The sequence below is a fragment of the Physella acuta genome, unplaced genomic scaffold (genome assembly GCF_028476545.2).
Source record: "Physella acuta isolate Inbredline_101_S28 unplaced genomic scaffold, ASM2847654v3 ptg000112l, whole genome shotgun sequence".
Classification (NCBI taxonomy): domain Eukaryota; kingdom Metazoa; phylum Mollusca; class Gastropoda; family Physidae; genus Physella; species Physella acuta.
Window position 1 is genome coordinate 276,240 of NW_026731632.1, and position 27,073 is coordinate 303,312.

The 27,073-nt window shown below is 36.4% G+C and overlaps 4 protein-coding genes across 4 annotated transcripts; all 4 read left to right on the plus strand.

The window, feature by feature from the left end:
- Positions 1 to 9,204: 9,204 nt before the first annotated feature.
- LOC131934578 (uncharacterized) lies at positions 9,205 to 12,310 on the plus strand. The gene is made up of 2 exons (XM_059290637.1): positions 9,205 to 9,336; positions 10,381 to 12,310. Exons 1-2 carry the CDS (start codon positions 9,285 to 9,287, stop codon positions 11,322 to 11,324), a joined length of 996 nt encoding a protein of 331 aa, XP_059146620.1. The 5' UTR covers positions 9,205 to 9,284; the 3' UTR covers positions 11,325 to 12,310.
- Positions 12,311 to 13,916: 1,606 nt separating this feature from the next.
- On the plus strand, positions 13,917 to 15,035 carry LOC131934582 (uncharacterized). The gene has a single exon (XM_059290642.1). The coding sequence runs from the start codon at positions 14,014 to 14,016 to the stop codon at positions 14,860 to 14,862; it is 849 nt and encodes a 282-aa protein (XP_059146625.1). The 5' UTR covers positions 13,917 to 14,013; the 3' UTR covers positions 14,863 to 15,035.
- Positions 15,036 to 21,888: 6,853 nt separating this feature from the next.
- On the plus strand, positions 21,889 to 24,220 carry LOC131934566 (uncharacterized). The gene is made up of 2 exons (XM_059290625.1): positions 21,889 to 22,034; positions 23,022 to 24,220. Exons 1-2 carry the CDS (start codon positions 21,983 to 21,985, stop codon positions 23,942 to 23,944), a joined length of 975 nt encoding a protein of 324 aa, XP_059146608.1. The 5' UTR covers positions 21,889 to 21,982; the 3' UTR covers positions 23,945 to 24,220.
- A 1,046-nt stretch (positions 24,221 to 25,266) lies between these two features.
- Positions 25,267 to 26,872, plus strand: LOC131934572 (uncharacterized). The gene is made up of 2 exons (XM_059290631.1): positions 25,267 to 25,385; positions 25,890 to 26,872. The coding sequence occupies exons 1-2, from the start codon at positions 25,334 to 25,336 to the stop codon at positions 26,870 to 26,872; spliced, it is 1,035 nt and encodes a 344-aa protein (XP_059146614.1). The 5' UTR covers positions 25,267 to 25,333.
- Positions 26,873 to 27,073: the final 201 nt, after the last annotated feature.

The window sequence follows — 27,073 nt, forward strand, 5'->3', positions numbered from 1 at the left end:
ACTAACATAACATTGTTGCTTATTTGTAAACAAAGACAGCGAATTTAATTATTTTTGAACAGAAACAGCGTAATAGCACAATCAATAGACCTACAGTGGATACAGAGATATTCAACTTACAATAATCGTTATCTGCTGTATGCTGACGTGTTCGAGATATCCGTCATAACGCTTTGTTTTCAAATTCTACCGTACATGTATAGAGTCCTTTCATATGACGTCACGTCCGTTCGTGATACCTACGCCCGCCGCCACAGTGGTGTACACCAGACGTAAACACAATCAGCTGTTCACCAGCGCTGGACGTGTTCACCAGCACTGGACGTGTTCACTGTATGTAAAGAATCGCGCCCGCGGAAAAGGAAAAATACGTTAAAAAACTTGAACTCTAAGGAATTGAAGATCCTTATACTGTTATTGACAGTTTCGTAGATAATATAAATATGTGGCCAAAATTTATAAATAAAAATACTGTTAGTAATACTGTTTGCGTTTAGAGTTTAAGTAGACGAATCTGATCAAATGCAGTTCTCGATACTTTGTTTCAGGTAAGGACAGTAAAATAATAAACTTCATTTTAATTATAAAAGATAACTATTAATAAAAGACAAAGTCAAAAGTAATAATAAGAAGAATAAGATCTAATAGTAGGCTGTAGGCCTAATAATAGTGTTTTAATATCTAGATCTAGAATCTAGCTCTAAACATGGCGTAAACAAAATTCGGACCACAGATCTAGATTCTGGATTTATGGTGACTGACTCCGCTGGGTAGACATAGAATCTAGAATCTACTTCTTTACTTAAATTTAATTACAAAATTTAGATCTACATTCGATTCAAAATACACCCATAATAATCAAAAGTAGTCATAATAGGCCTAATAAAGCATTTAATTGTCTCTAAGATCTAAAATCTCGCTCTATAATCTAATCATTTTTTATCAAACGAAATTTTCTGAAACTGAAATAGATTGTATGACTAAACTTAGATCTAGAATCTGCTACTTAAATTAAATTGTAAAAACTTTATACAAGCATGTAGTTGATATTACTGTAGTAGAAGGCTTTAATAAATTACTAAGGCCTACCTACTTTGTTGTCTTTTTACAGCAATATGTATCTGATACTGGACTGAGTTTAATTAAATTCAAATTCATATATAGTAATTGGTATACTAAGTTTTTGTAGCCTAGTAGTACAATCTAGATCATACCAGCCAACAACAAATAACCACATTATTATTATTTGGTTAATGATTAGGCTAATTTTTTTTTTAAAATCCACTGTTTATAAAAGAAACAAATCAAGCTAGAAACATTATAAGTGAGATGGTTTAGAATAATAACAATGGACCCAGTCTACAATTGATACAATTGCAGGTCTACATAGGGCCTACAGTCTAGTAGTTTACAGTAGGCACCTAGTGTGTAGCTAGTATACTAGTGTGTAGCTGTCCAGAGTTAAGATTCTTAATGCCTTAATGCTTTCCCCTGATAAGCCATGTGTAACATGACATCGAGGTGAGAAATGTTGAGGGGAGAGCAGTGGGACTTTCCCCTTTGTTCTCCCTGCTGGGCCCTGAGGGTCAAAATTATATAAGAAATACTATCTCTGTGGGGCTGGGTACCACGGAGGTGAGACATTTTCAGGGGAGGGCAGGGCAGACTCCTCTTTGGTTTTATTGTGGGCTAGATACAGGTGGGGGCAGCCATCATGAGGGTTGAACATCAGTATTAATGTGTCTGATCACTTCCCTGCTGGATTATAAGGTCTTAAATTGTATAACATGCAACCCAGATTGGTTATTACCCATGGATTATATTAGTCTTTGAAGTGTGGGTTTCGTAGAAGTTAAGTGGTCTCACGTTTGCTACAGTTGATAACCTATAATATATTACTGCATTTGATCAGATTCGTCTACTTAAACTCTAAACGCAAACGGTATTACTAACAGTATTTTTATTTAGAAATTTCGGCCACATATTTATATTATCCACGAAACTGTCAATAACTGTATAAGGATCTTCAATTCCTAAGAGTTCAAGTTTTTTAACATATTTTTCCTTTTCCGCGGGCGCGATTCTTTACATACAGTGAACACGTCCAGCGCTGGTGAACACGTCCAGCGCTGGTGAGCAGCTGATTGTGTTTACGTCTGGTGTACACCACTGTGGCGGCGGGCGTAGGTATCACGTGATTTAGGTCCCTTGTTTGCAAGGACTCTATTCAGGTTTTCAGTATTAACAACACCAGAGTCACGTGATTTGTCGGGTAGTTTCACTTTCGGAAAGATTAAGTTACAGGTAAATGTATAATTTTAGAACAGATGGTGACTGGGAAAACCTAATGTAAGCGGATTCATTCAAGATTATTCTTTTGTTTCTTTAGTAATTTATTTTGGTTTTACTCAATCGTAACATTTTTTTATTTAAAGAAAAAAATACATGAAGAATTAGTTCATGAGATCAACTTATTTAAAAGAAAAAGAAAAAAAAACAACAAGAAGCATTTTGTTACAAGAATCAATCAGCAACATCGCGGATACAACAAGGAAGATTTAGCCTTTCTTCTTCTTCATATTCGTTCTCAATGTTAGTGTCGGAAGGGATCCCATCCAACACAATTAAGTATTTTTGTCAATCGGTTATGCGCCATTGAGGCCATTGACTCCGATTACAGCCTTGTTTTCATTTTGAATTTGCTTCTCATAGCCTTTGTCCAACCAAGAACAAACAAAAGGGCAGCAATTGTTTGATTTTGGAGTTGTCTCTCCTAGAAGAGTGGCCGTCCCCAGCTAATGAGCCTCATCTGCCCGAGGTGTCGAACTCGAGTCTTTAAGATTTAGCAACCATGAGCTTTACCGGCTTGTCCACGCGGACCCCTTTAACTTCGTAAGATTTGTAGCCTATTTCCTGATTCTCCATTGTCTCCAGATGTTCCGAATCCATACCCATGCACCCCCCCCCCCCCTCACTAACATAACCGTCCATCCGGACTGGTCTAAGTAAAGTGCTCCTATAGGGCTGGTAAGTAGGTCACCAACCAGTTCTATGGCTCATGCAGGTTTTTTTGAGCCGTAGAACTGGTTGGTGTCCTACTTACCAGTCCTATAAGACAAAGCGTCATTTTTGCTGCCATATTTCCAGTGATTTAAAAGTGGTACCACCCATGTGATGAGTGCAGGCATAGACGGTGCACATTATCGAGATAGGAAGCGACAGCAGTTACCATTCAAACTTCTCATCTTGTACACATTGTTTGGATTTTGAAACTTTTATTTACAATTAAAACAAATAAATCTAGTTATTGTTGACAAAGTATGTGAGATAATTCTAATATTTTCAAACTAAATTACATTTCGACTAAAATGTGATTTAAAACTACTTTTGTTTAAGAGTGTCCAATGATAAAAACTAATACATAATATACAAAAGACTAAGTAATATTTAATACAGTTTTATAGTAAACATATTTGGATAGCGGATGTTAATTAGATAATAATTTAATGATAAAGTTTAATAAAATAAATGCCAACGGTAAAATCAATGAAGATTTTTCCTCAGGGTGTTGGAGTCTGATTAGTAAGTGGCCGTAATGCTACGTAACAAAATGAGTGTAATTTAATATAGTTATTTCCCTTGATATGTTCTTAACGTATCTTGAAACTTGGTTATCGGGTGAAGGGGTTAAAGGGAGAGGGGGTGTGTTATTTAATGTATATCTCAGTGTTATTGATCAATAAATATTACAAATCAATAAAATTACAACATGCATGACTTATACATATTACAAAGCAATAAAATTACAGCATACATGAATTATAAATATTACAAATCAATAACCTTACAACATGCATGACTTAATTAAATTCTTACGTCTTTTTTTTTCAAGTATATAAAAGACACATTTTCTTGTACAATGAGAATCAATGTTTTTAATTTTATTACTGTTAACTTTCTAAGTATTTTTACAACCTTTTCGGAACATTATTTTTCGTTGTATATCTCACTTACTAAGGGGGAAATCGATGAGGGTATTTTTAAAGTGGAAAATGTCTGATTAAGTGGCAGTAATGAAACGTAACAAAATGAGAGTTATTTTAAAAGATTTATTTCCCTTTGTATATTCTGAACTTATCTTGGTAAGTTAATATGGGGCAAAGGGGTTGGTTAAAAAAAAAAGGGGGGGGGGATATTTAATGTAAGTCTCAATGTAATTAGTCGATTGAAAACGTGATAAACAATTTTTCAAGTATTTTAAAGACTAGTAATTTTATTTCTAGTTCTACGTATTTTTAGAACCTTTTCGGAGCATTTTTTTTCGTTATATCTCTCCATTAGTAAACTTTAAAAAAAAAGAGAATTAGTAAGATAATACATACTTTATTGTAAAACAATGTCAGCACCTCAACTTCCTATTAAAAAAACCTTTATAATACCCCAATCAAATACCCCCAGACATTTCCCTCCTGCATTACCCCCAGAGTAATTACCCTCCTCACTCCCCAAGAACCTTGACCCTATCCCTAACATATTCTTAATCTATCCGTAGTGTATTTAATATCCGGTGGATAATGTCCTAAAGGCAGAGGGTAATGGACAGGGGAGTAATATCTTCAGGGCGGGGGGAAGGGGGGGGGAGGTAATGCCGTGTGATGTCGGTGGGGGGGTGGGTGAGGTTGGGGTAACTGTCCTGCTCTGCATTAGAAGCATTGAAATGCACTAAACAAGAAAATAAACATAACATTAAATTACCTGTACATCATAGTAAAAGTAAAAGTGTTAGAAAATGTTTGGACAAAAAATTCTATAATTACTTCATAATAGGAAAGAACTTGTTTGTTTTTACCCAAACATGTTATGGACTATAGAACATAATTTCACAAACATAAGTATCAATTTTTCGAGCATAACTACTTTCTCTAATACACAATTGTTGTTTGTCCTTGAAAAAACGTGGTTTCTTGTGGTTTTCCATGACTCCTCGTATGTTCTTGCAGGTTGGCGCTACAATGAAGTTGTATTGGTTGAGAGTACGCCCAATACGTGTGTACCTTCTATACCCAGTCATGCAGTACCAGAATATTTTTTCACACAGTTTCATATCTTCTTTCCAATATTCTGGTTCAAGGGTAAGACCTTTATATTTTCTTGTATCCAAAAGCTCTTTAGGTACCCTAAACACAACAATCGCAAAGTCTGTGGGAAACTCGTGTTTAGCCCACTTTAAAGCGGACTTAAAATTGAAATACGAATAAAATGCCCCACCGCTTGAATAGTGTCGCCCTTCTCTCCCTTTGCTGAGATCGATCCCGTTTTTAAGAATATCCTTAGCCGCAGTTCTCGATGTCCCGTGGAAGAGAAACTGGTAATTTTTTCTGGCAAATCGACGTTTGGTATTGGTGTAGCACATGTTAATATGTGAATACAAACTCACCCGAATTTTATCACAAGAATCTGGCTTTTCATCGTAGAGAAGCCGTACACCGTGATCCCCTTTTCTGTACCTTGTGCCGCACTCCGCCATACCAGAAACTTTAGAAATTCTTGGTGAGACTGTTTTTAAAATTAAGTTATGATTCGTTTCCTAGGACAGTATTAAGATACCTAACACATTCTGATCCCACTTAATAGGAGAAAAAAAAACTACACGAACCTCACTCAAGTGTTACCTGAGTAAGAAAAACACAAAAAAGATCGTTTAGAAATTGCTTGTTACCATGGCAATAATGCATCAGCGAGCTTGCGGCATGTCAAATCAATGTCGCCTCCACGTAATATTTATATTTTTAGATGTCGATAAAATGACGGAAATTCCCCATTGTTGAAGTATCTATAATTTCTGAGAACAGAGTCAATCACAATAATCCAATTAAATTAAAGTAAAATGAAATTATTAATGATAGCAAAATTAAACGGTTCTTTACATGTATAGTATAGTAATGTAACTCAACGTTTAATAAAAAAATTACTCAGTCTGATGTCGAATTTTACGTTTTAGTTAATACGAGGGCGGGGCGGGGGGGGGGGGGGGGGGGGGCTGAGGACCGCACCGAGTGACACCATTTAGGGGGGGGGGGGGGTGACACCAAGACAAAAAATGGCAAAATGTAAGAAGAAAAGTGCTTTTTGCCAGTTCCATTAATGATTAATTAAAGTTAAATAGTCTTTTAAGTACAAATCGTCAATTATTACATGAGGGTGGGGGTGACACCATGACGTCAACGTGCTAACAATAGAGAAAACATTGCTACATCCAACTGTATTATTAACATACTATAGATACACATTGTTACTATCAAGTCGGCAGTGAAAAAAGCTTATAAGCATATGCACTCATACACTCATACACTCATACACACACACACACACACACACACACATATATATATATATATATATATATATATATATATATATATATATATATATATATATATATATATATATATATATTGATTTTTTGTTTGGGCGGGGGGGGGGGGGGGGAAGTGAAACCACGAAGTGCCGCACTGGGTGACACTGAACCTAGCGACGCCGCTGGTAATACTTCTTTCTGACATGTAATTTTAATCATTTAAAATGGTTTGCTTATACATAATACAAAAAGACTAATTACAACTTATTTTATTAACCGTTTTAGGTTTAATGTTTTAGGTTTAATGTTTTAGGTTTAATACTTTTGGTTTCGGGTTACGAGTTGTAGGTTGCAGGTTACGGGTTACGAGATGTAGGTTGCAGGTTACGGGTTACGAGATCTACCAGATTAAGTTAGGGCCCACTGTGATGTAGATCTACCTGATTAAATTAGGGCCCACTGTGCTGTAGATCTACCAGACGGATTAAGTTAGGGCCCACTGTGCTGTAGATCTACCAGACGGATTAAGTTAGGGCCCACTGTGCTGTAGATCTACCAGATTAAGTTAGGGCCCACTGTGCTGTAGATCTACCAGATTAAGTTAGGGCCCACTGTGCTGTAGATCTACCAGATTAAGTTAGGGCCCACTGTACTGTAGACCTTTCAGATTAAGTTAGGGCCCACTGTGCTGTAGATCTACCAGATTAAGTTAGGGCCCACTGTGCTGTAGATCTACCAGATTAAGTTAGGGCCCACTGTGCTGTAGATCTACCTGATTAAGTTAGGGCCCACTGTGCTGTAGATCTACCAGTTTAAGTTAGGGCTCACTTTGATGTAGATCTACCAGACGGATTAAGTTAGGGCTCACTGTGCTGTAGATGTACCAGATTAAGTTAGGGCCCACTGTGATGTAGATCTACCAGATTAAGTTAGGGCCCACTGTGCTGTAGATCTACCAGATTAAGTTAGGGCCCACTGTGCTGTAGATCTACCAGATTAAGTTAGGGCCCACTGTGCTGTAGATCTACCAGATTAAGTTAGGGCCCACTGTGCTGTAGATCTACCAGATTAAGTTAGGGCCCACTGTACTGTAGATCTACCAGATTAAGTTAGGGCCCACTGTGCTGTAGATCTACCAGATTAAGTTAGGGCCCACTGTGCTGTAGATCTACCAGATTAAGCTAGGGCCCACTGTGCTATAGATCTACTAGATTCAGTTAGGGCCCACTGTACTGTAGATCTACCAGATTAAGTTAGGGCCCACTGTGCTGTAGATCTACCAGATTAAGTTAGGGCCCACTGTGCTATAGATCTACTAGATTCAGTTAGGGCCCACTGTACTGTAGATCTACCAGATTAAGTTAGGGCCCACTGTGCTGTAGATCTACCAGATTAAGTTAGGGCCCACTGTGCTGTAGATCTACCAGATTAAGTTAGGGCCCACTGTGATGTAGATCTACCAGATTAAGTTAGGGCCCACTGTGCTGTAGATCTACCAGACGGATTAAGTTAGGGCCCACTGTGTTGTAGATCTACCAGACGGATTAAGTTAGGGCCCACTGTGCTGTAGATCTACCAGATTAAGTTAGGGCCCACTGTGATGTAGATGTACCAGATTAAGTTAGGGCCCACTGTGATGTAGATGTACCAGACGGATTAAGTTAGGGCCCACTGTGTTGTAGATCTACCAGACGGATTAAGTTAGGGCCCACTGTGCTGTAGATCTACCAGATTAAGTTAGGGCCCACTGTGATGTAGATGTACCAGACGGATTAAGTTAGGGCCCACTGTGATGTAGACCTACCTGATTAAGTTAGGGCTCACTGTGCTGTAGATCTACCAGATTAAGTTAGGGCCCACTGTGATGTAGATCTACCAGATTAAGTTAGGGCCCACTGTACTGTAGATCTACCAGATTAAGTTAGGGCCCACTGTACTGTAGATCTATCAGACGGATTTAGTTAGGGCCCACTGTGCTGTAGATCTACCAGATTAAGTTAGGGCCCACTGTGTTGTAGATCTACCAGACGGATTAAGTTAAGGCCCACTGTGCTGTAGATCTACCAGATTAAGTTAGGGCCCACTGTGTTGTAGATCTACCAGATTAAGTTAGGGCCCACTGTGCTGTAGATCTACCAGATTAAGTTAGGGCCCACTGTGTTGTAGATCTACCAGACGGATTAAGTTAAGGCCCACTGTGCTGTAGATCTACCAGATTAAGTTAGGGCCCACTGTGCTGTAGATCTACCAGATTAAGTTAGGGCCCACTGTGTTGTAGATCTACCAGACGGATTAAGTTAAGGCCCACTGTGCTGTAGATCTACCAGATTAAGTTAGGGCCCACTGTGCTGTAGATCTACCAGATTAAGTTAGGGCCCACTGAGCTGTAGATCTACCAGACGGATTAAGTTAGGGCCCACTGTGCTGTAGATCTACCAGATTAAGTTAGGGCCCACTGTGTTGTAGATCTACCATACGTATTAAGTTAGGGCCCACTGTGCTATAATCTACCAGATTAAGTTAGGGCCTACTGTGCTGTTGTGCTCTAATTTACCAGATTAAATTAGGGCCTACTTTGCTGTAGTTCCATTAGGCTGATTAAGTTAGGGCCCACTGTGATGTTGATTAAATCAATCCCTCCGTGGACTGTAAAGCACACACGAGTTGATGATATCTGAAATGTATTGATGCAATCTGTAATCACGTGATTGCCTCTCTGCACCACCGCCATTGTTATCATTAGTGTTATCATTTTTGTTATCATTTGTGTTATCTGCCCCAACCTATTTCTGCTTTTGAACACGCCAACACAAAACAAGTTTCTATTTTCACATCCAATACGATATCAGCACACCAATAGCTATTTGCACGACAGCAGGTGTGTTAGAAAAACACGGCGTGTACCCTGCATAAACAAAATAAAAACATGTACTCTCCACGAACTATTTTCCTGTTTATTCTAAACTCTTTTGCCATAGGTAAGTCACTTTTTAAATTTGAAATTTTTTTTAAATGTAAATAATACACGCAATAAATGTTACTTTTTGCGAACGATTTAATAACACACACAAATCTACTAAAAATGTTAGTAAGTGTTCATCTCGGAGTTTTTGTTGTGAGGTAAGTTAATACATACGAAGTAAATAGTACTAGAGCTAGCTGTCTTTAGAAATTGCTAGTTGTAGTAGAATATGAGTATCTGTAAGGATCAGAGTTTCTTCCAGGCATCTCGAAGCCCCCCGAAAAAATTTTACCGCCCCCCCGAACGAAATGAAATTTATATAATTTATATAGAAAATATATACTTTTAACAGTATCCGCCCCCCCGAAGAAAGTTTACCGCCCCCCCCCCCCCGAAAATTTCAAGTGCCCCCCCGGAGAAAAATGTCTGTAAGAAACACTGGTAAGGATTCGTCCTCTTTACTCCTAGCGCTCCATCGAGCAGAGAAAGTCGTTCATGTTTCTCTACCTCGGCATATAAAGGGATTATGTAGTAAGTGCCATGCACTGCCGTCTTTACTCTCCATAACGTGAAATGCTCCCATCAAACTTGGATTCGAACTCGAGTCTTTCGGATAAGCAGTTTATCGCTCTACCGCTAGGCCACTCTTTCACATAGAATAAATGTATACCCCCACGTTTTTAATGTGTTCTGTAATACGCATCAAACGTTTAAATTTCATTCTACGTTAAAGATAAAAACTATGTACGTGGGCTACTTATATATTATCAGAACGGGCTGTATCGAAATTTTAACGGTATCTATACAATAAACACAAACTTTTAACAACGATTCTACTCGCATTTAACTGGAGACATAGGTTTTGCCTTATCCATAACAAAGAACTAGACTCTAACAAAATATCCGGTCCAATGTAAATTGCCATGGAGAAACGAAACGTCTATGCGATATGTTCATTGTCTTTCTTTGATGTTCGGAGTATAAACGATACATATAGGTATTTTATGATAAAAACAAGGGCTCTTGATTTACTTATATCCCTAATTTAAACATTATCCAGGTCACGGTCTGCATATTTCTGCCACGCCCACCGAGATAACGACAGCGCTGACTGCCACCCTGGAGGTGACATGTCAGGTGTCAGCCAACACCAGCCACCCCATGGAGTCACTCATCTCTCTCATCATCACACGAACATCCTCGGGTCGCGTCGAGGAACTCGCGACCATCAGCTCCTTAAGCCCCGGAAAAGACGTCATCGTCTCCGCCACCGAAAATCTGACAGCTTTCGGAGAAATTGACATGCACGGGGAGTCATACATTCGTCTGGTGTGGGAATTCCCTGAAGCAGAAATAGCCGGGGTGTACACATGCGAGGCGAACGGTTTCACTCATACCTGGCATCCGGTTATCTTTAATGCTTCAATTCTCGTGTCAGAAGTGTACCTTGACCTTAGCATATTAGATAATCATCTCCAGAATCTTACAATTGATATGGACCATTTGAAACAAAATTTGTCTAAACTTGAGAAAAAGCAGGGCATTTGGAGTGAAAGGCTAGAAAAAATGCAACGTTTACTTTTTAAGATATCTGCTGAGTATGAAGGACATAGTTATTTGTTGTCGTACGGACTCAAAGATTTGTCAGTGGAAAGCGCAGCTGCAACGTGTGGGCTATTCGGTGGATATTTAGTCGAGATCGATTCCGCTCACGAGCATCAATTTTTGATCGATTTTTTAACTGATGTATCCAAAAATGTAAATATTGTTGGGGTCATGACGGGGTTATCTGATGAGCAGCAGGAAGATGTTTGGGTCAACAGACACAGTCAGACGGTGGCTAACTACACCAGGTGGCTGCCAACACATCCGGACGGTGGGCGTGGCCAAAACTGTGTTGTGTTGTTTCACCCCACCTGGTTGATGATTGATGATCCATGCTCCCTCTCTAGGAACGACGACTTTCAGCTCAACTACCTGTGCGAGTTGCCAGATACACGGTGACCTACACATGCGAGTTGCCACATTGGTAATTTGACTTGCTTTTTTCTGCACAGTTTGGTAATTTAAATGTGCTAATGTGATCCTCGAGTAGATCTTTTTCGTCGGCCTTTACTACACACAAATTTAATAACTCTGGAGTTTTTAAATTTTTTTCTTTTTTTTTTATCTTCTTGTGTTCGCTTTAGTATTACAGTTTTCATCATCGGCTTGTGAGGACTGATACAGATTTACAATAGTAATATTTCTTTCTTACTTGTAGCCTGCTTTCATTCATTTAAGATGGTTTACTTATACATAGATCTATTACAAAACGTCTAAATATAAAGAAAAAATAAAAATTAAAAACCAACCTGAAACTGTAAATGCAAATGTGTAATTAAATGATAATTCAAGGGATTTTTTTTCTCGGCGTTCTGGATTTTTAATTTCATTTATTTTTAAATATATAAATTGTTGCAATTATGCTAACTAGTGAATTATAAGAGAATTTCTTATATTTATTTTAATTAAAAATCTAATGTAGTTCATGGTTTTGATTTTTAATTAGAGTCAAGTTATAATTAGATTTTATATATTTTTAAAGATTAAACTTATTGCATATCTAACTAATTAAAGTTTTGTTTTATCAATAAATAAACAATCCTTTAATTGTTACTGGTTTCAGGCTGAATTGACTGTATTTTTATATCTAGGGTAGTTTTTGTTGTGTCCCCTGAAAACATTTAATAACAGGATGGGAAGTAGGCCTAACTAAAATAATCTAAAATTGTACACACATTTACATGTATACGTGTAATTTCAGGATGAATATACATGTTCAATAGATCTTCCCTTAAATTAGCTTCTATTTGTCGATACTAATTTTAGTTGAAATATTAAATTACTTGTGTCTTTTGTTTAATTACATATATATAAACATTACAAATAAAAACTCGGTACTTTGTTTAAGAAATCACCTTGAGCAGTGTAATTAATAAATACTGTTGTTTTGTATGTAATGTGTTTTGTTGGTAGTTAATGTTTTGATATATATAAATCATGTGCATCGAAACATGAGTGTGAAGTGTTGTGAAGCCCCTGACCGGATACTTTGTTTAATACTGTAGGCTATTGCATAATAAAAAGCGAATATCACACCATAATTAAATATATAAATAATAACTTTTCTGGACAGTGAATGCCTATTTAGCAGACTAAAAAATGAAAGAAAAAATATTTAAAACACTCCCCTACTTCTGAAAAAAAGAAAAAAAAAGTTAAAAACTAAACTTCCATAAAATGAATTCTAACTTGAAACTCTTACCAACTATATTTTTAAAGAAAACATTTAAAGTTTCTACAAAGTGTAAACAGTAGTCATTCTAAAAACAGAACCTATTACTGTCTTGCTGTCTCTTTTGCATACTGTCTTTGCTGCCCAATCTTATGGTCATTAGTTTGGCCATCGTCTTGAGCCTTTCTGGCAAGCAATTGCGCAGCCTACCACAGTGATTTCTTTGTCCAGTCGTCTTAGACCAACGTCTTGAAAATTTCGGGCTAGCCAGTGCGTAATTTTCCGTAAGGCCACCCCGTCTCCCGACTGCCTATGTTTTAATCTTGTCATTAAAATCGGTGTCGGGAAACGAACAGGAAAACATGTAAGTGTAGCAGAGAATAAATATTACTAACGTCATCACTAATTGTAAATGTAAGTAAGAATCCTATCTAGACCTAGCACTCCATCGGGCAGAAGTAGAGTTCATATGTTTCTTGATCTCTGCAATAAAGGAAAGGTGTGGTCAGCACTTTGCCCAGCCGCCTTTACTTTCTCCAACATGAGTTAGGGTAACCATCAGAGCTGGGTAGACTCATGTAGGTTCAACTATCTTGAACCCGGATTCGAACTCGAGACTTTTGGGATAGCAGTCTGGCGCTCCAAATGTATACTCTATATTACTGTTATAAAATCATGTGTGGTCCCAGGATAGAGCGAATACGTGATCCTTGAGTTTATAATCTGATTAAAGTCAGCTTTTACGGATAACTATCTCAATTTTGAAACAGTGACTTAGGTTATTTTAGCACTTCGTATTTAATTATACTAATACGTAAAGTAATACGATTTTTTTCAATATTTGAAGACGAGAATAAGTCAATAAAAACGGTATTATTATAAGGTCTACTTGACAAAGTGACAGTTAGATAAAAAATACAATGTTAGATATCTATTAAAATATCTTACATTAGAACGCAGATATCAGGCTATCCGATGGAAAAATACAGTGCCGGGTTTTATAGGTTATCTGGTCAAACAGTCATTATTGATGAAAATATAACTACATCATCAATGACTGCAGTCAGATCAACATCCATACACGATGTGTAGCTTTCTATCATACTGTGTTGTTTTCTCTACAATGGTGTGCACAGGTTTGTACATAATATATTTGGGTATTTTTTAGGATGGTATATATATATATATATATATATATATATATATATATATATATATATATATATATATATATATATATATATACACGTACCATGCTTATATTTTATATTAAGTTCACGTATACTTATTTACATACATATACTACATACTATTACAGCCTATGGCCTTCAGATCACCGCGACCCCATCTACTTTAGTGACAGGAGTCTCCAGGTCTCTCCAAATCGAGTGTCTCTCCTCTAGAGTCAGTAACTCCATGATGGAGAGTCTCATTTCCCTGATTATCGTCAGACAAGGCTCTGACCACACTAAAGAACTTGCCTCCATCAACGCTTTTAGCCCAGATAGTCAAGTTGTGGATTCCTCTAATGAAAGTGTCGCAGCTTTCGGGAAAATCGACAACTTTGGGGAATCTTTCATCCGGCTTGTGTGGGAATTCCCGGAAGACTACCTAGGCGGTGTGTATATTTGTGAGGCGCACGGTGTCGGTCATACAGGGCATCCAGTTTATCTTAACTCGTCTACCTCAGTCATTTTGTCGTATACAGAGATGAAACTTTTCGCTAGACATCTACGAAACTTAACACTTGAGGCAGAGGTCTTTAAAACTGCGCTGGTTAACTATGAGAAAAAGGAAGAAGAATTTCGAATTACCTTGAAGTCGAGGTTGGAGATTATAAAAAAATCGCTGTTCACGATTTCAACTCCATTTGAAGGCCGTCGATATTACTTATCCTACAATCTTAAAATACTTCAAGTAGAAAGCGCTGAAGCGATGTGCGCGCTGTTTGGGGGATATTTAGTGGAGATTGATACTGCCGACGAACATGTATTCATTACACAGTTTTTGACTGCTAATGCTACCTTTGACCGTGTGTTAACGGGCATCATGAGTGAAGGAACATCCCATGTTTGGATGAACAGACACAGCAACACGACGGCCCAGCATCTACATTGGTTTAACGGTTACCCCAAGTTGGGCGATAAAGCGAATTGTGTCTACTTGTGGCATTCTGACTGGGAAATGTATAACGCGATGTGCGACATGGCAATGAATGATTTCCTCGGCGCGTATTTGTGTGAGGTGCTTGATGATCAAGTTTGAAACATACTTTGATGATCAAGTTTGAAGTATAATTTAATTATCAAGTTTAAAACATACTTTGATGATCAAGACTGAAACATAATATGCTAATCGAGCTTGAAACATACTTTGATATTGTTATTTGAACTAAAATTTCCAAAAAAAGTTTTTTTAATAAAATTAATATCGCATTATTTTTATTTCCTACGTTCTTATTATTTATCTAAAAATGTAACTCCTGAAGAATGTCTTTTTTATTTAAGTCTTCCTCTTTTAGTTAAGTCTTAGTCTTTAAAATGTAACTTTCGTTCTGATGGTTACTGTATAAGCTTCTTTGTTGTATGTATTTGTCACATTTACTGAAGATTTTTAAAACACATGTCAACTTATCAGTATTCTTGTCTCGGCTTACAGTTTTTCACATGTGTTTTTAAACGTTTTTCGTTTTAAAAAACCCACTACAGCTTGACATATATTACGCTTTCACAAAAAGTCCTTTTTTACTAGGTTTAGTTAGTCACAATGTCCATCGTTTTGTTTGTGGATTTGTGGGAAATCCTGTAACTTCATTTTGTCCAACATCTAATCCACCGATTTTGTTCAAACTGTCTAGATATCTCCTTCTTCGATGACAGTTCATCAATATCAAGTGTTGTATCTAATTAAATAGGCAATTATTTATGACATTTTAATTTTTAAAAATTCTAAAATGTGCAACAAATCTTAAGCGATAACTGTCACGGTCGGCTGATTGGTTTCTCGTCTGCGCGTCGATGCAATGAAAAAAAGAAAACAAAACAAACGTGCTTTTTTTAAAGAAGAGCTTTGGTCGCTCATGAGATCCCTTACACATTCTAAGAACCAAAGCTTTTATGAAAACATAAATTAATTTTCTTATTTTAGTGCCTTTAAAAACGTATTATTGTAACTGTTTTTATATTTGTTTCATTGTTTGCTAAGCATTCTGAGCTTTCTATTTCTTTGCAGTACTACTGTATTTTGCTTGATGTGATATCCATTTTTGTCTCTACGAGACTGCAAGATAAACGATATCTTATAGAGACATACATTTGGGAGGTGGATCTATGATTCAACTAAAATTGCATTGTTTAATTTCATGTTGATATGTATTGAATATGTTTGTATAGAATGAATCGGGTTTTAATAAAACAGTATTGTAGATATTTATTTTATCATGGCATAGCATCTATTCCATAATGGATGCCGATAAAAGTTCAGTGGATGAAAAAAAAGAAAGGTTCTCGTACGTCACGAAGTCAACAAAACTGTATATAAATATTTCTTTATATAAACATCAACTCAAAGAATTTGAGAAACGCAAAAAAGAAAACAAAAACAACAACAATAAATTAATTAATTAATTAAAACAAAAAAAAAGCAAAAAAAAAACAACAACAAAAAAACAAGAATAAATAAATTAATTAATTTAAAAAAAAACCTGTGACGATAGGATAAAAAATTGAGACTGGGTGAGATACCCAAACGCGACTTGATAGCTAGATTACAGATACTACACATATAAAAACAACGTTTTTAGCACAGTTGAATTATTTATCATACAATAAAATACAGTACCAAGTTTATTGGTTATGTAGTCGTATTGATAAATACATAATCATTACATTAATGACTACAGTCAGGCGAACATCTATACAAGATGTGTAGCTTTCTATCATACTGTGTTATTTTCTTAACGACTGTGTTTTCAGGTTGGTCTGTAATATATTTTTGAGTATACTAATATTGTAGTTAAACAATCAAAGAACTCATGATCGGGGTTTGTTGTTCACTATATTTTAATAACGCACTCTTTACAGTGTATTTTTAACTGGTATGTGATAAACTGGTGAACGATGACAAAACGACACACACACACACACACACACATACACATACACACACACACACACACACACACACATATATATATATATATATATATATATATATATATATATATATATATATATATATATATATATATATATATATATATATATATATATATATATATATATATATATATATATATATATATATATATATATATATATTTACATATATATATATATATATATATATATATATATATATATATATATATATATATATATATATATATATTGGTCATGGGTATTTATTGCAAGGATGTTATACGAAAAGGGGTGTGAGACGAAAGGTTCAATTAACACTAAGTAGAATGTCTGAAAGAAACACTTGGCGGGACAGGCTACTTTTCCGACGAAGTGCTGCAAATTGTAACGATGGATACGGGATGGGGGTCAGGTCATGTGATGTTAAATACGTTTTATTTTTTAAGAACGAAAAGAGTAAAAAAAAAACTAATTGAATCTATATTAGAATTATAAGGATTGGGAGGAACGCAGTGAAGTCATAATAGCGAGGGTTGAGGAAAAACTTGCCTAAAATCTCACGGCATAAGTATTAAAAGTCCCAAGGAACAGAACGACATTTTGTTCATAGATGCCCAGCTGTTGAGTAATGTCACCGTGACCCCACTTGACAGCACGAGCCTGGCTGTCAAGTGGACACCGCTGACACAATACCAGTCACGTGACTTTAACGTCACCGTCTCAACCCAGTTGCTAGGCAACGGAAACTGCGATAACCGAAATGGACCCAAGGAAGTGGTAAGTTTTTTGTTTGTGAAAAGAATAAAGAGCTATGCATGTGTAAATCTAGAACAACGAGAAAAATGGCCCGTTGAGGAAGGATACAACGGGCGCTAGGTTGATAGTGCTGTCTATTTTCTCGGTACTTTAATTTATACAAAATATAGTCATAGGCATATCCCTAAACCATGCACCTAATCTCATTCATGACAAAAGTCGCATTTAGAGTTTCTTTCAGGCAACTCTACTTAAGAAGAGGGAGCTTAGCCCCCCCCCACCCCCCCCCCCCCCACACACACACTCCAAAACATATCAACGAAATATAATTATATACTTTTTCCAGTGTCCGCCCCCTCCCAGAAAATTCTACCCCCGCCCCCGAAAATTTCAAGTACCCCCATCCCTCTTCGCCCCTACCCGAAGAATTGTATGAAAGAAACTCTTCACGCAAACCATTTAGATTAGACAAATGGCCTTTTTATTCAATGCTTACTCGAGAATCAATGACGTCATATTACTGTGTGCACTCTCCGGCTTGAGATTATTTTTTACTCTATGCTAAATGTAACGTCATATTTCGTTTTTCGAATTACTATGCATGTTTTTAAATTGCTTGTCTTTTCTCTAGAGCGTTCTTGTCAGACAGATAGATATATACATAGATAGATAGATATATAGATACATAGACAGACAGCGAAACTATTATATAGAACGAGCCGACCCGCGGCATATCATACGCCGATATTTAGTTGTTGTTTTTTCTACTTTTCAGTTATTCATAATTTGTGAATTCGACACTACCAACGCTGCCACTGAAAATATTTCTTTAAAACATTATAAGTAGCTCGTTAAGGACGATAACCCCCCCCCCTCCTCCCCCCCTCCGTTAAAGTAAACTCCACTTAGTTACCCCCCCTACGTTTAAAATCGTTTCAAACTAAATTATCTGCCCCTAATAGTCGTCACGAAACCCGGCTCTGTTTGTAAACATTTAGAGTGAACCACAGCTCACCAGACCATGTAGGGGTGGTGGTGGTAGGGAGCGCGTTTACAGCTTGTTTTCTAGCGTCTCCCAGAAGAGGATTATATATATATATATAGATAGATATGCTTCAATGTGACGTCATGTTTCGTTATCGTTTAACTATCCATGTTTTTAAATTGCTTGTGTTTTCTCTAGATAGATAGATACATAAACAGACAGCGAAACTATTAGTATTAATAGTATTATTTGCAAATGTTAAAAATGTTAGACTTCACACTTGTAGAACAGTAAAAAAAAAGTCAAAGATTGAGAAATTTCAACTTTTTCCTTGTAGTGCTATGTTAAATTAGCAAAGACTGAATACATAATTTAACTTAAACGCATGTTGGTATTGGATCATTTGGGCTCTGATAACTAAACTTATGAATGGCAGAGGCGTCGCCAGGGTGTGCGGATTGCACCGGGTGACACAATTTAAGGGGGCGACACCAAGGCACACACATTGTAATTAGAAAAATTAATGATAAATTAATACACCCGACCTCGCTACGCCACTGTATATATATATATATATATATATATATATATATATATATATATATATATATATATATATATATATATATATATATATACATGCATATTTATATAATCTCGACAGGTGATGGTCTACATCTACAGATCGATGCAACGCCCACCACGGTAATTACTGGACTAACACAAACACTAGAGATAAAGTGTCACACTTTTATCAACAGCAGCAGCCAGATGGAGAGCCTGATTTCCCTGATCGTTATAAAGTCAGGCCACGGTCCAGATAAAGAGTTGGCCTCCATTAACGTGTTTAGTCCAGATAGTCACGTGGTTGATGTATCCAATGAAATTATCACAGCTTCTGGCAAGATCGACAACCTCGGGGAATCCTTCCTCCGCCTGATTTGGAAGTTCCCAGATATAAATAACCGCGGTATTTACGTCTGCGAGGCTCACGGCATTAGTCACACCGGACATCCTGTCAACTTGACTTCAACAGTTTCAGTTTCCCATTCTATGCTAATTCGGATGAACTTGTCAATCAAATTAACAACCTCACGTTAGAGATCGAAATAGAACAAGAACAGTGTGCATCAAACTTGAAAACAAAACTTGATTTAATCAAAACGTTCATGTTTACAGTTTCTCCTCCTTATAACGGTCATCATTACTTACTGTCAAACAGGCTCTACACGTACAATGTAGATTCAGCTGAATCAGCTTGTGAGCAGTTTGGTGGTTACCTGGTCGAGATCGACACGGCTGACGAGTATCAATTTTTAGCTAATTTTTTAACTGACGAAGCAAAAAAGATTGATATCTATTTTGTTTTGACCGGAATATCAGACGAACAGCAAGAGAATGTGTGGGTGAACAGACACAGCCATACTCTTGCTACTTTTTTAAAGTGGCTCGAATCCGATCCGAACGGCGGGCAAAGTCAAAATTGTATTGTATTGTACTTCCCAGATTGGCTAATGATTGATGATTATTGTTATTCGCCAAGAAGTGATTTTGCTTTTAAGATGACGTATCTTTGCGAGGTGCCGTACTAGTTGTCAATCTAAAAAAAAACAAATTTCAGCAGCAACTTTAACAATTGCAATAATCAAACCTTAAGATTCTTAAAAAATAATTGTGTAGTTCTCATATAGTCTACGTTATTTTTAATCACATTTTTATTTCTGGTAGAACAAAATTTATTTAAGCGAATGCTTCAGTCTTGACAAATAAAAATACTTCATTTTATTTTTTTCCCCATACCAATAATTTTTTCGTTAATACTTTATTGTTCATTTATATGCACTGAATTAATAATGAGTTTAAAATATTGATGTACAATTTAAAAACATGCAAGTTGAATTAAGTCGTAAAGTTAAAATAGCTTTTTAAGTAAAACCTTTTTTTCAGAAAAGATGTAGGCCTATTCATTACTATAAAGTAAAATCATCTTTAAAATTTCTGTGTACTGTTTAAAGTCATTTCTATGTTTACTAAAAACATAACAAATTATGTTAAACTTACTAACCTGGTTTCTCAAATTAAGTTAACATAATTATGTTAAAATCTTTGAAAGTAAAAATTCGCTATTTTATGTATTAGGATTCGTCTAATTATAATCGGATATTATAATTCCGCAACTATCCTTACTAGTAAATTATAGCTTTTGTGAGTAGGTCGAAAGATCAAGGGATTTTAAAGGGGCTTATTATCCACAGACTTCACCATACAGAAGTCGACAATGTTTGGTTTGTCTTTTGACATCCTCGTCAAGACCAGTTCCTCAGTCGAACATCAATGTTCGATCAGTTTCTTAAAGAACTAATCAATTTACAATCAGATCAGTGAAGTCTTGATAGGATTGTCGATTTGAAAACAGGCTCAGTCAAGCTGTGGCTATCTAGAATAAATGAACTGGTGATACCCTTGTAATTTCTCAAATGTATTACGGTACATAAACTGTCTGTAGTTTATTTGTGCATAATTTTCTGTGTTGATATACATAAAGCAATAATAAATTTGCACTGAATTATCTTTGTGAGATTTCTGACCTATTTCCATATCATATATCTTACATTATGTTATGGAAGACTTTTGAACATCGACGTTTCTTAAAATGATTACATATTTCTGATTATGGGATGATACGACGATCTAATAGAATAAGGGACCAGGGCATCCATATATTAAGGGGCCTTCACACCATTGAATTAGGGACCCCATTTAAGATGGGTTAATGGGGCCCATGTAATTAGGGACCTTCACAATCATGGAACGAGGGACCCTATGGAAGATGGATTAATGGGGCCCATGTAATTAGGAACCTTCACAACCATCTAATGAGGGACCCTATGGAAGATCGATTAATGGGGCCGATGGAATGAGGGACCCTATGGAAGATCGATTAATGGGGCCCATGTAATTAGGAACCTTCACAACCATCTAATGAGGGACCCTATGGAAGATCGATTAATGGGGCCGATGGAATGAGGGACCCCATGGAAGATGGATTAATGGGGCCCATGTATTTAGGGACCTTCACAACCATGGAGTGAGGGACCATATGGAAGATCGATTAATGGGACCCATGTAATTAGGGACCTTCACAACCATGGAATGAGGGACCCCATGAGATGGGTTAATGGCCCCCATGGAATAAGACACCCTGCCCCCACCCCCACTGTAGAACTAGGTCCTAGTTGAGCCAAGGTCCACTATGGGCTAAGATAGTCTCTATTGAAATCTTCATGGTTATATCGATCTATCGCCTACAATATTCTCGTACTAAGTTTCCAGTTATCACTATTTTTATGATGTTTTCATTAGAACTATCTATTGGTAGGCTTTATATCTTATCATAAACTCGTATCACTGTCTACACAAGTAGTGTAACTTTTATTCGTCTAAATATATTCTAGGTTGAGTGAACTGTCGAGATTGTGTGTTAAAAGCATAACAGTACATAAACATGAAATATTTACATACTTTTCTGCTGTGTTTACTGATCGCTGTTGATGCAGGTTAGTTCACATTGCATTTTTATAATCTTTAAATAGTTGCAATGCAATAAAATGCAAAAAATAGAAGCCGGAGTGGTCGTATGGTTGAGCTCACGACTGCTGACCCGAAAGTCTTGAGTTTTGAGCTCGTCCTTAAGACTACAGGACATCACCGAGTCAACCAAGCTCCGATATGTTCCTGATTTCGTTTGAAGCGGCTGCGGAAAGTGCTGATCATATTACACCCATATATACCTACTGAGTTAAATCAAACAGATGGACTCTACTTCATCTACCCCATGTATCTTTCGCAAGAACCGGAAAAAAAGATAATGATTCACATGTAAGAAATGTATGGTTTGTATTAGCACATACCTTTTATGTGCTCTAGTGAAGATGAAGTCTACGAGTTAGTTTCATTTCATAAGCCATAAGTTGTGACCGGAATGTTAGGGAAAGTAAAGTCGACTTGTGAAAGCGCCGACACTTTAGAGGTTACACATTTGTGTGAATGCTGATCCGATCAGTACCCCAGCAACATATTTTATCCTTTTTTTCAACACACTCTTACAAAGAATAGCACCAAATGTCCCAAATCATTGTTTCGTTTACATAAAAAAGGATTTTAATTCATTACTATTTCATTCACTCAACATTTTATTTTTTTGTGTTAAACGTTAAATACGATTTATTAATACTTGTATGAAGTTTTCCCTGCTTCGATTTATTATATTTAATTTTTTTTTATAAATAAACCTTTCAATTGTTTAAATAATTCACTTTATTATATATATATATATATATATATATATATATATATATATATATATATATATATATATACATTTATATATATATATATATATATATATATATATATATATATATATATATATATATATATATACATATATATACATTTATATATATATATATATATATATATATATATATATATATATATATATATATATATATATATATATATATATATATATATTCTTACAGGTTACAGTTTACAGATTGAAGCAATGCCCACCTCAGTAGTGATTGGGCTAACAACAACGCTTGAGGTCAAATGTCACACGTTTATCAACATCAGCTCCCAGATGGAGAGTCTGATTTCCCTGATCATTACAAGGTCAGGTGACGGTCCAGATAAAGAGTTGGCCTCCATTAACGCTTTCAGCCCAGAAGGTCACGTGGTGGACACGTCCAATGAAACGCTGACAGCTTCCGGTAAGGTCGACAACCTGGGAGAGTCCTACCTCCGTCTGACTTGGAGGAACCCTGACGTCAACAGCCGCGGTCTTTACGTGTGTCAGGCTCTCGGCGTTAGCCACACTGGACATCCGGTGACCTTGACCTCAACAATTTCAGTCAACTACACTTATCCTGAAACCGATGACCTGCTCAATGAAATTCAGAACCTGACGTTAGAAATTGAATTTGAAAAAGAACAGTGTGCATCGAACTTGAAAACAAAGCTGGATTTGATTAAAACGTTCATGTTTACAGTTTCTCAACCGTATAACGGTCATCATTACTTACTATCCAATAGGCTGTACACGTACCAGGTAGAAACAGCTGAAACCATGTGTGAGTTGTTTGGAGGTTACCTGGTTGAGATCGACTCCACTGACGAACATCTTTTCCTGATAAACTTTTTAACTACCGAATCAACAAATGTTGATATCATAACTGCATTAACGGGGTTATCAGACGAACAACACGAGAATGTTTGGGTACATAAACACAGCAAGACCGTGGCTAGGTATACAAATTGGCTTGCAAATAACCCCGACGGTGGAAGAAGTGAGAACTGTGTGGTGTTGTTCCAACCATCTTGGTTGATGGTTGATGAACCGTGTTCTATCACAAGAAGCGATTTCGCTTTAAAGCTGACTTACCTATGCGAGGTGCCGAACTAAAAGCTAATCTAAAACAATAAAATAAACAATACACACAGATTGGTTGATACAAAAATATATCTTAAACATTATTCAAGTTTATATATTATCTAATTTCTGTTTCTGTGGAAAAAGATTAATTTAGTTACGAAAATGATAGGTATTAAATGTAAATTTTTTTCTTTAATACATTACATTGTTTCGTCCAAGTTGGGTTCTGCCTTTCAGCGCATTTAATGTACAATGAGTTGAAAGTGTTGAAGTAAAATTTAAAAATATAATTTTAATTGACTTTGATAAAAATAAAAAATAGTATTTTTAACAACTAGATATTTACTTCATTGTTTTATAATGCAACATTGTCTTCATACTTTCTTTGTAATTTGTATAGTCTTTTTTATTGACATAGAATAGTACATCTGTTTTTAACACAATAAACTTATTTCTGAATTAAGAGATACCATTTTAAAATCTTTAACAATTTAAATCCGCTATTTTATATATCCTGATTTGCCTAATGGTCGGCAGAAATGGGATCGGTGCTAAATTTGTGCCTATATGAGAAAGATGAAGATTAGTTGAAGGAACTTAACGTGTTACTTCTGAATGAGTACGGGCCGCATCACGTCTCCGTAGTTATATGTCTAAAGTTATTATTTGGGCTGCAACTCAACTTCAAAGTGTCTCACACAAGTTAAATTTCCGAGGTTATTCTGACGTCATTTCCTTTGCTTGCTTTGTGGTTTTTGTAAAGTGTGCCGAATGTCATCCCCATCTTATAGCTGATTCCAGAATCTCTGAATGCCATTACTGTTTGACTAGCGGAGGTCTCCGTTATCCAGATATTGACGATGAGAGATTGGAATAGGGGAAACAAACAGGGAAATCACAGGTTAAAAACTTGGGGCGCAGGGCTGATTCTAATTTTTCCAGCTAGGGCCCTCTGTGATGAAAAGTGTGGGCCCGTCATGGATTGTAGGGACAAGACTCTTCGGGGTGTGATCCTGTAGGAGCTCTCCCCTGGGCAATCGCGCCGCGGCTTCCAATGAATTAGGGACCAGAGTCCTGTTCAGTGTGGGAGAGGGTCTACAAAGTACAGTCGTGACATGGCACTTCAATACCCCTCCCCCACTCACCATTGACTTTAATAAACCTTAGATAAGCTCGTGTCCGTTATATTTTGTTTTTCATTGTTTGCTGTTATCATGCTATCATTTTATCATTTTATCATCAGCTTTAACAATTGGTAGGCTTTTTATACAATCAACAACTCTTATCACTGATGACGTCAATAATGATAAAACGTCGATAATAGTTGCACGAGTGTTGCTGTATCAGTTCGTGAGAAGCTATCCTAGGACGAGACAACTGTCGGGTTTGTGTGTGTTGAAGCATAAACAGTATACGAACATGAAGTATTTATATACTTTTCTGCTGTGTTTTCTATGCGCTGTTGGTACAGGTTAGTACATATGTAATCTATGAAAAAATATTTTAAAACTACACATATATAGTTCCGATGTGTACTTTGCCCGTTTTAGGCAAACAAGGGCGGCTAAGCATAATGCTGACACCTTAGAGCCTACACAAAATTATTAATGCAGATTCCATTTCTACCTTACCAATATTTTACTCGAGCGCTCTATTAAAAATAGAAATACAATTATACCAACACAATGTATTATTACAATTACAATAAAAAAGGTTTTAACTAAATAGTTGTCCTTTTACACAACATTTTTATATTTTATATCAAATTTAAATTATTCGTGCAAATTACGGGCTGCTTCGAATTATAAAATGTCTAATTTTACATTTTAAATAAACCTTTTTGTCGCTTCCACAATTAACATTTTGTATGTATATATATATATATATATATATATATATATATATATATATATATATATATATATATATATATATATATATATATATATTTATATATATCTATATTATGTAACAGGTTACGGTTTACAGATCGAAGCAACGCCTACTACATTGGTTATTGGACTAACAACAACTTTGGAGGTGACATGTCACACTTTTATCAACAGCAGCACACAGATGGAGAGCCTGATTTCCTTGATCATTACACGGTCAGGCCATGGCCCTAGTAAGGAGTTGGCCTCCATTAACGTCTTCAGTCCAGGCGGTCACGTGGTTGACGTATCTAATGAAACTCTGACAGGTTCCGGTAAGATCGACAACATGGGTGAGTCCTACCTCCATCTGGCGTGGAGATTTCCCGATGTTAACAAGCGCGGTATTTACGCGTGTGTAGCTCACGGTGTGAGTCACACTGGACATCCGGTGACCCTGACCTCAACTATTTCAGTTAACTCTTCTAACCCCGCAACGGGTCAACTGGTCAATGAAATTCACAATCTGACGCTAGAGCTAGATACATGTGAAACAAAATATCTGGATTTGAGTGAGGTGCTCTTTGAATTTAAGAACATGTCGCTAGAGTTTGAAACTTTCAAAGCAAATTTGGATTTGATAAAAACTAATATGTTCTCAATTTCTCCTCCGTATAATGGTCATCATTACTTACTGTCCAACAGGCTTCACACATACGATGTAAAATCAGGAGAAGCTTTGTGTGAGTTGTTTGGTGGTTACCTGGTCGAGATCAACTCTAGAGACGAGCATCAATTTTTGATAAATTTTTTGACAAACGAAAACAACAAGCTTGTTTTCAATGCTGCAATGACCGGGTTATCAGATGAGCTACAGGAGAATGTTTGGGTAAATCGACACAGCAAGACCGTGGCTAATTACACACATTGGTATTCGGGTGAACCGAGCGGCGGGCAAAGTCAAAATTGTGTTGTATTATATTCCACAACAATGCTTATGATTGATGATCCGTGCGCTGCTACCATGAGCGATAATTCTTTTAAGCTGACTTACCTTTGCGAGGTGCCAGACCAAAAGCCAGTTTAACAAACATTACATACAACTTTACTGTTAATAAAAATTAAACCATAAAAATGTTGTAACTAATTGTGTAGTGCTTATATTCGTTATATTTAGTCCATTTTTTAAATTTCGGGTAGAAAAAAAAATAATTTTAACTAATGCTTCAGTCATAAATCTAAAAACATTTCTAAATGCTTTACTAATACACTACATTTGTTTCTAAAA

Coding starts and splice junctions, on each gene's coding strand:
- LOC131934578 (XM_059290637.1), top strand. CDS start 9,285: ATGTACTCTCCACGAACTATTTTCCTGTTTATTCTAAACTCTTTTGCC. Junction 9,337..10,380: donor TCTAAACTCTTTTGCCATAG/GTAAGTCACTTT, acceptor AACATTATCCAG/GTCACGGTCTGCATATTTCT.
- LOC131934582 (XM_059290642.1), top strand. CDS start 14,014: ATGATGGAGAGTCTCATTTCCCTGATTATCGTCAGACAAGGCTCTGAC.
- LOC131934566 (XM_059290625.1), top strand. CDS start 21,983: ATGAAATATTTACATACTTTTCTGCTGTGTTTACTGATCGCTGTTGAT. Junction 22,035..23,021: donor ACTGATCGCTGTTGATGCAG/GTTAGTTCACAT, acceptor ATATTCTTACAG/GTTACAGTTTACAGATTGAA.
- LOC131934572 (XM_059290631.1), top strand. CDS start 25,334: ATGAAGTATTTATATACTTTTCTGCTGTGTTTTCTATGCGCTGTTGGT. Junction 25,386..25,889: donor TCTATGCGCTGTTGGTACAG/GTTAGTACATAT, acceptor ATTATGTAACAG/GTTACGGTTTACAGATCGAA.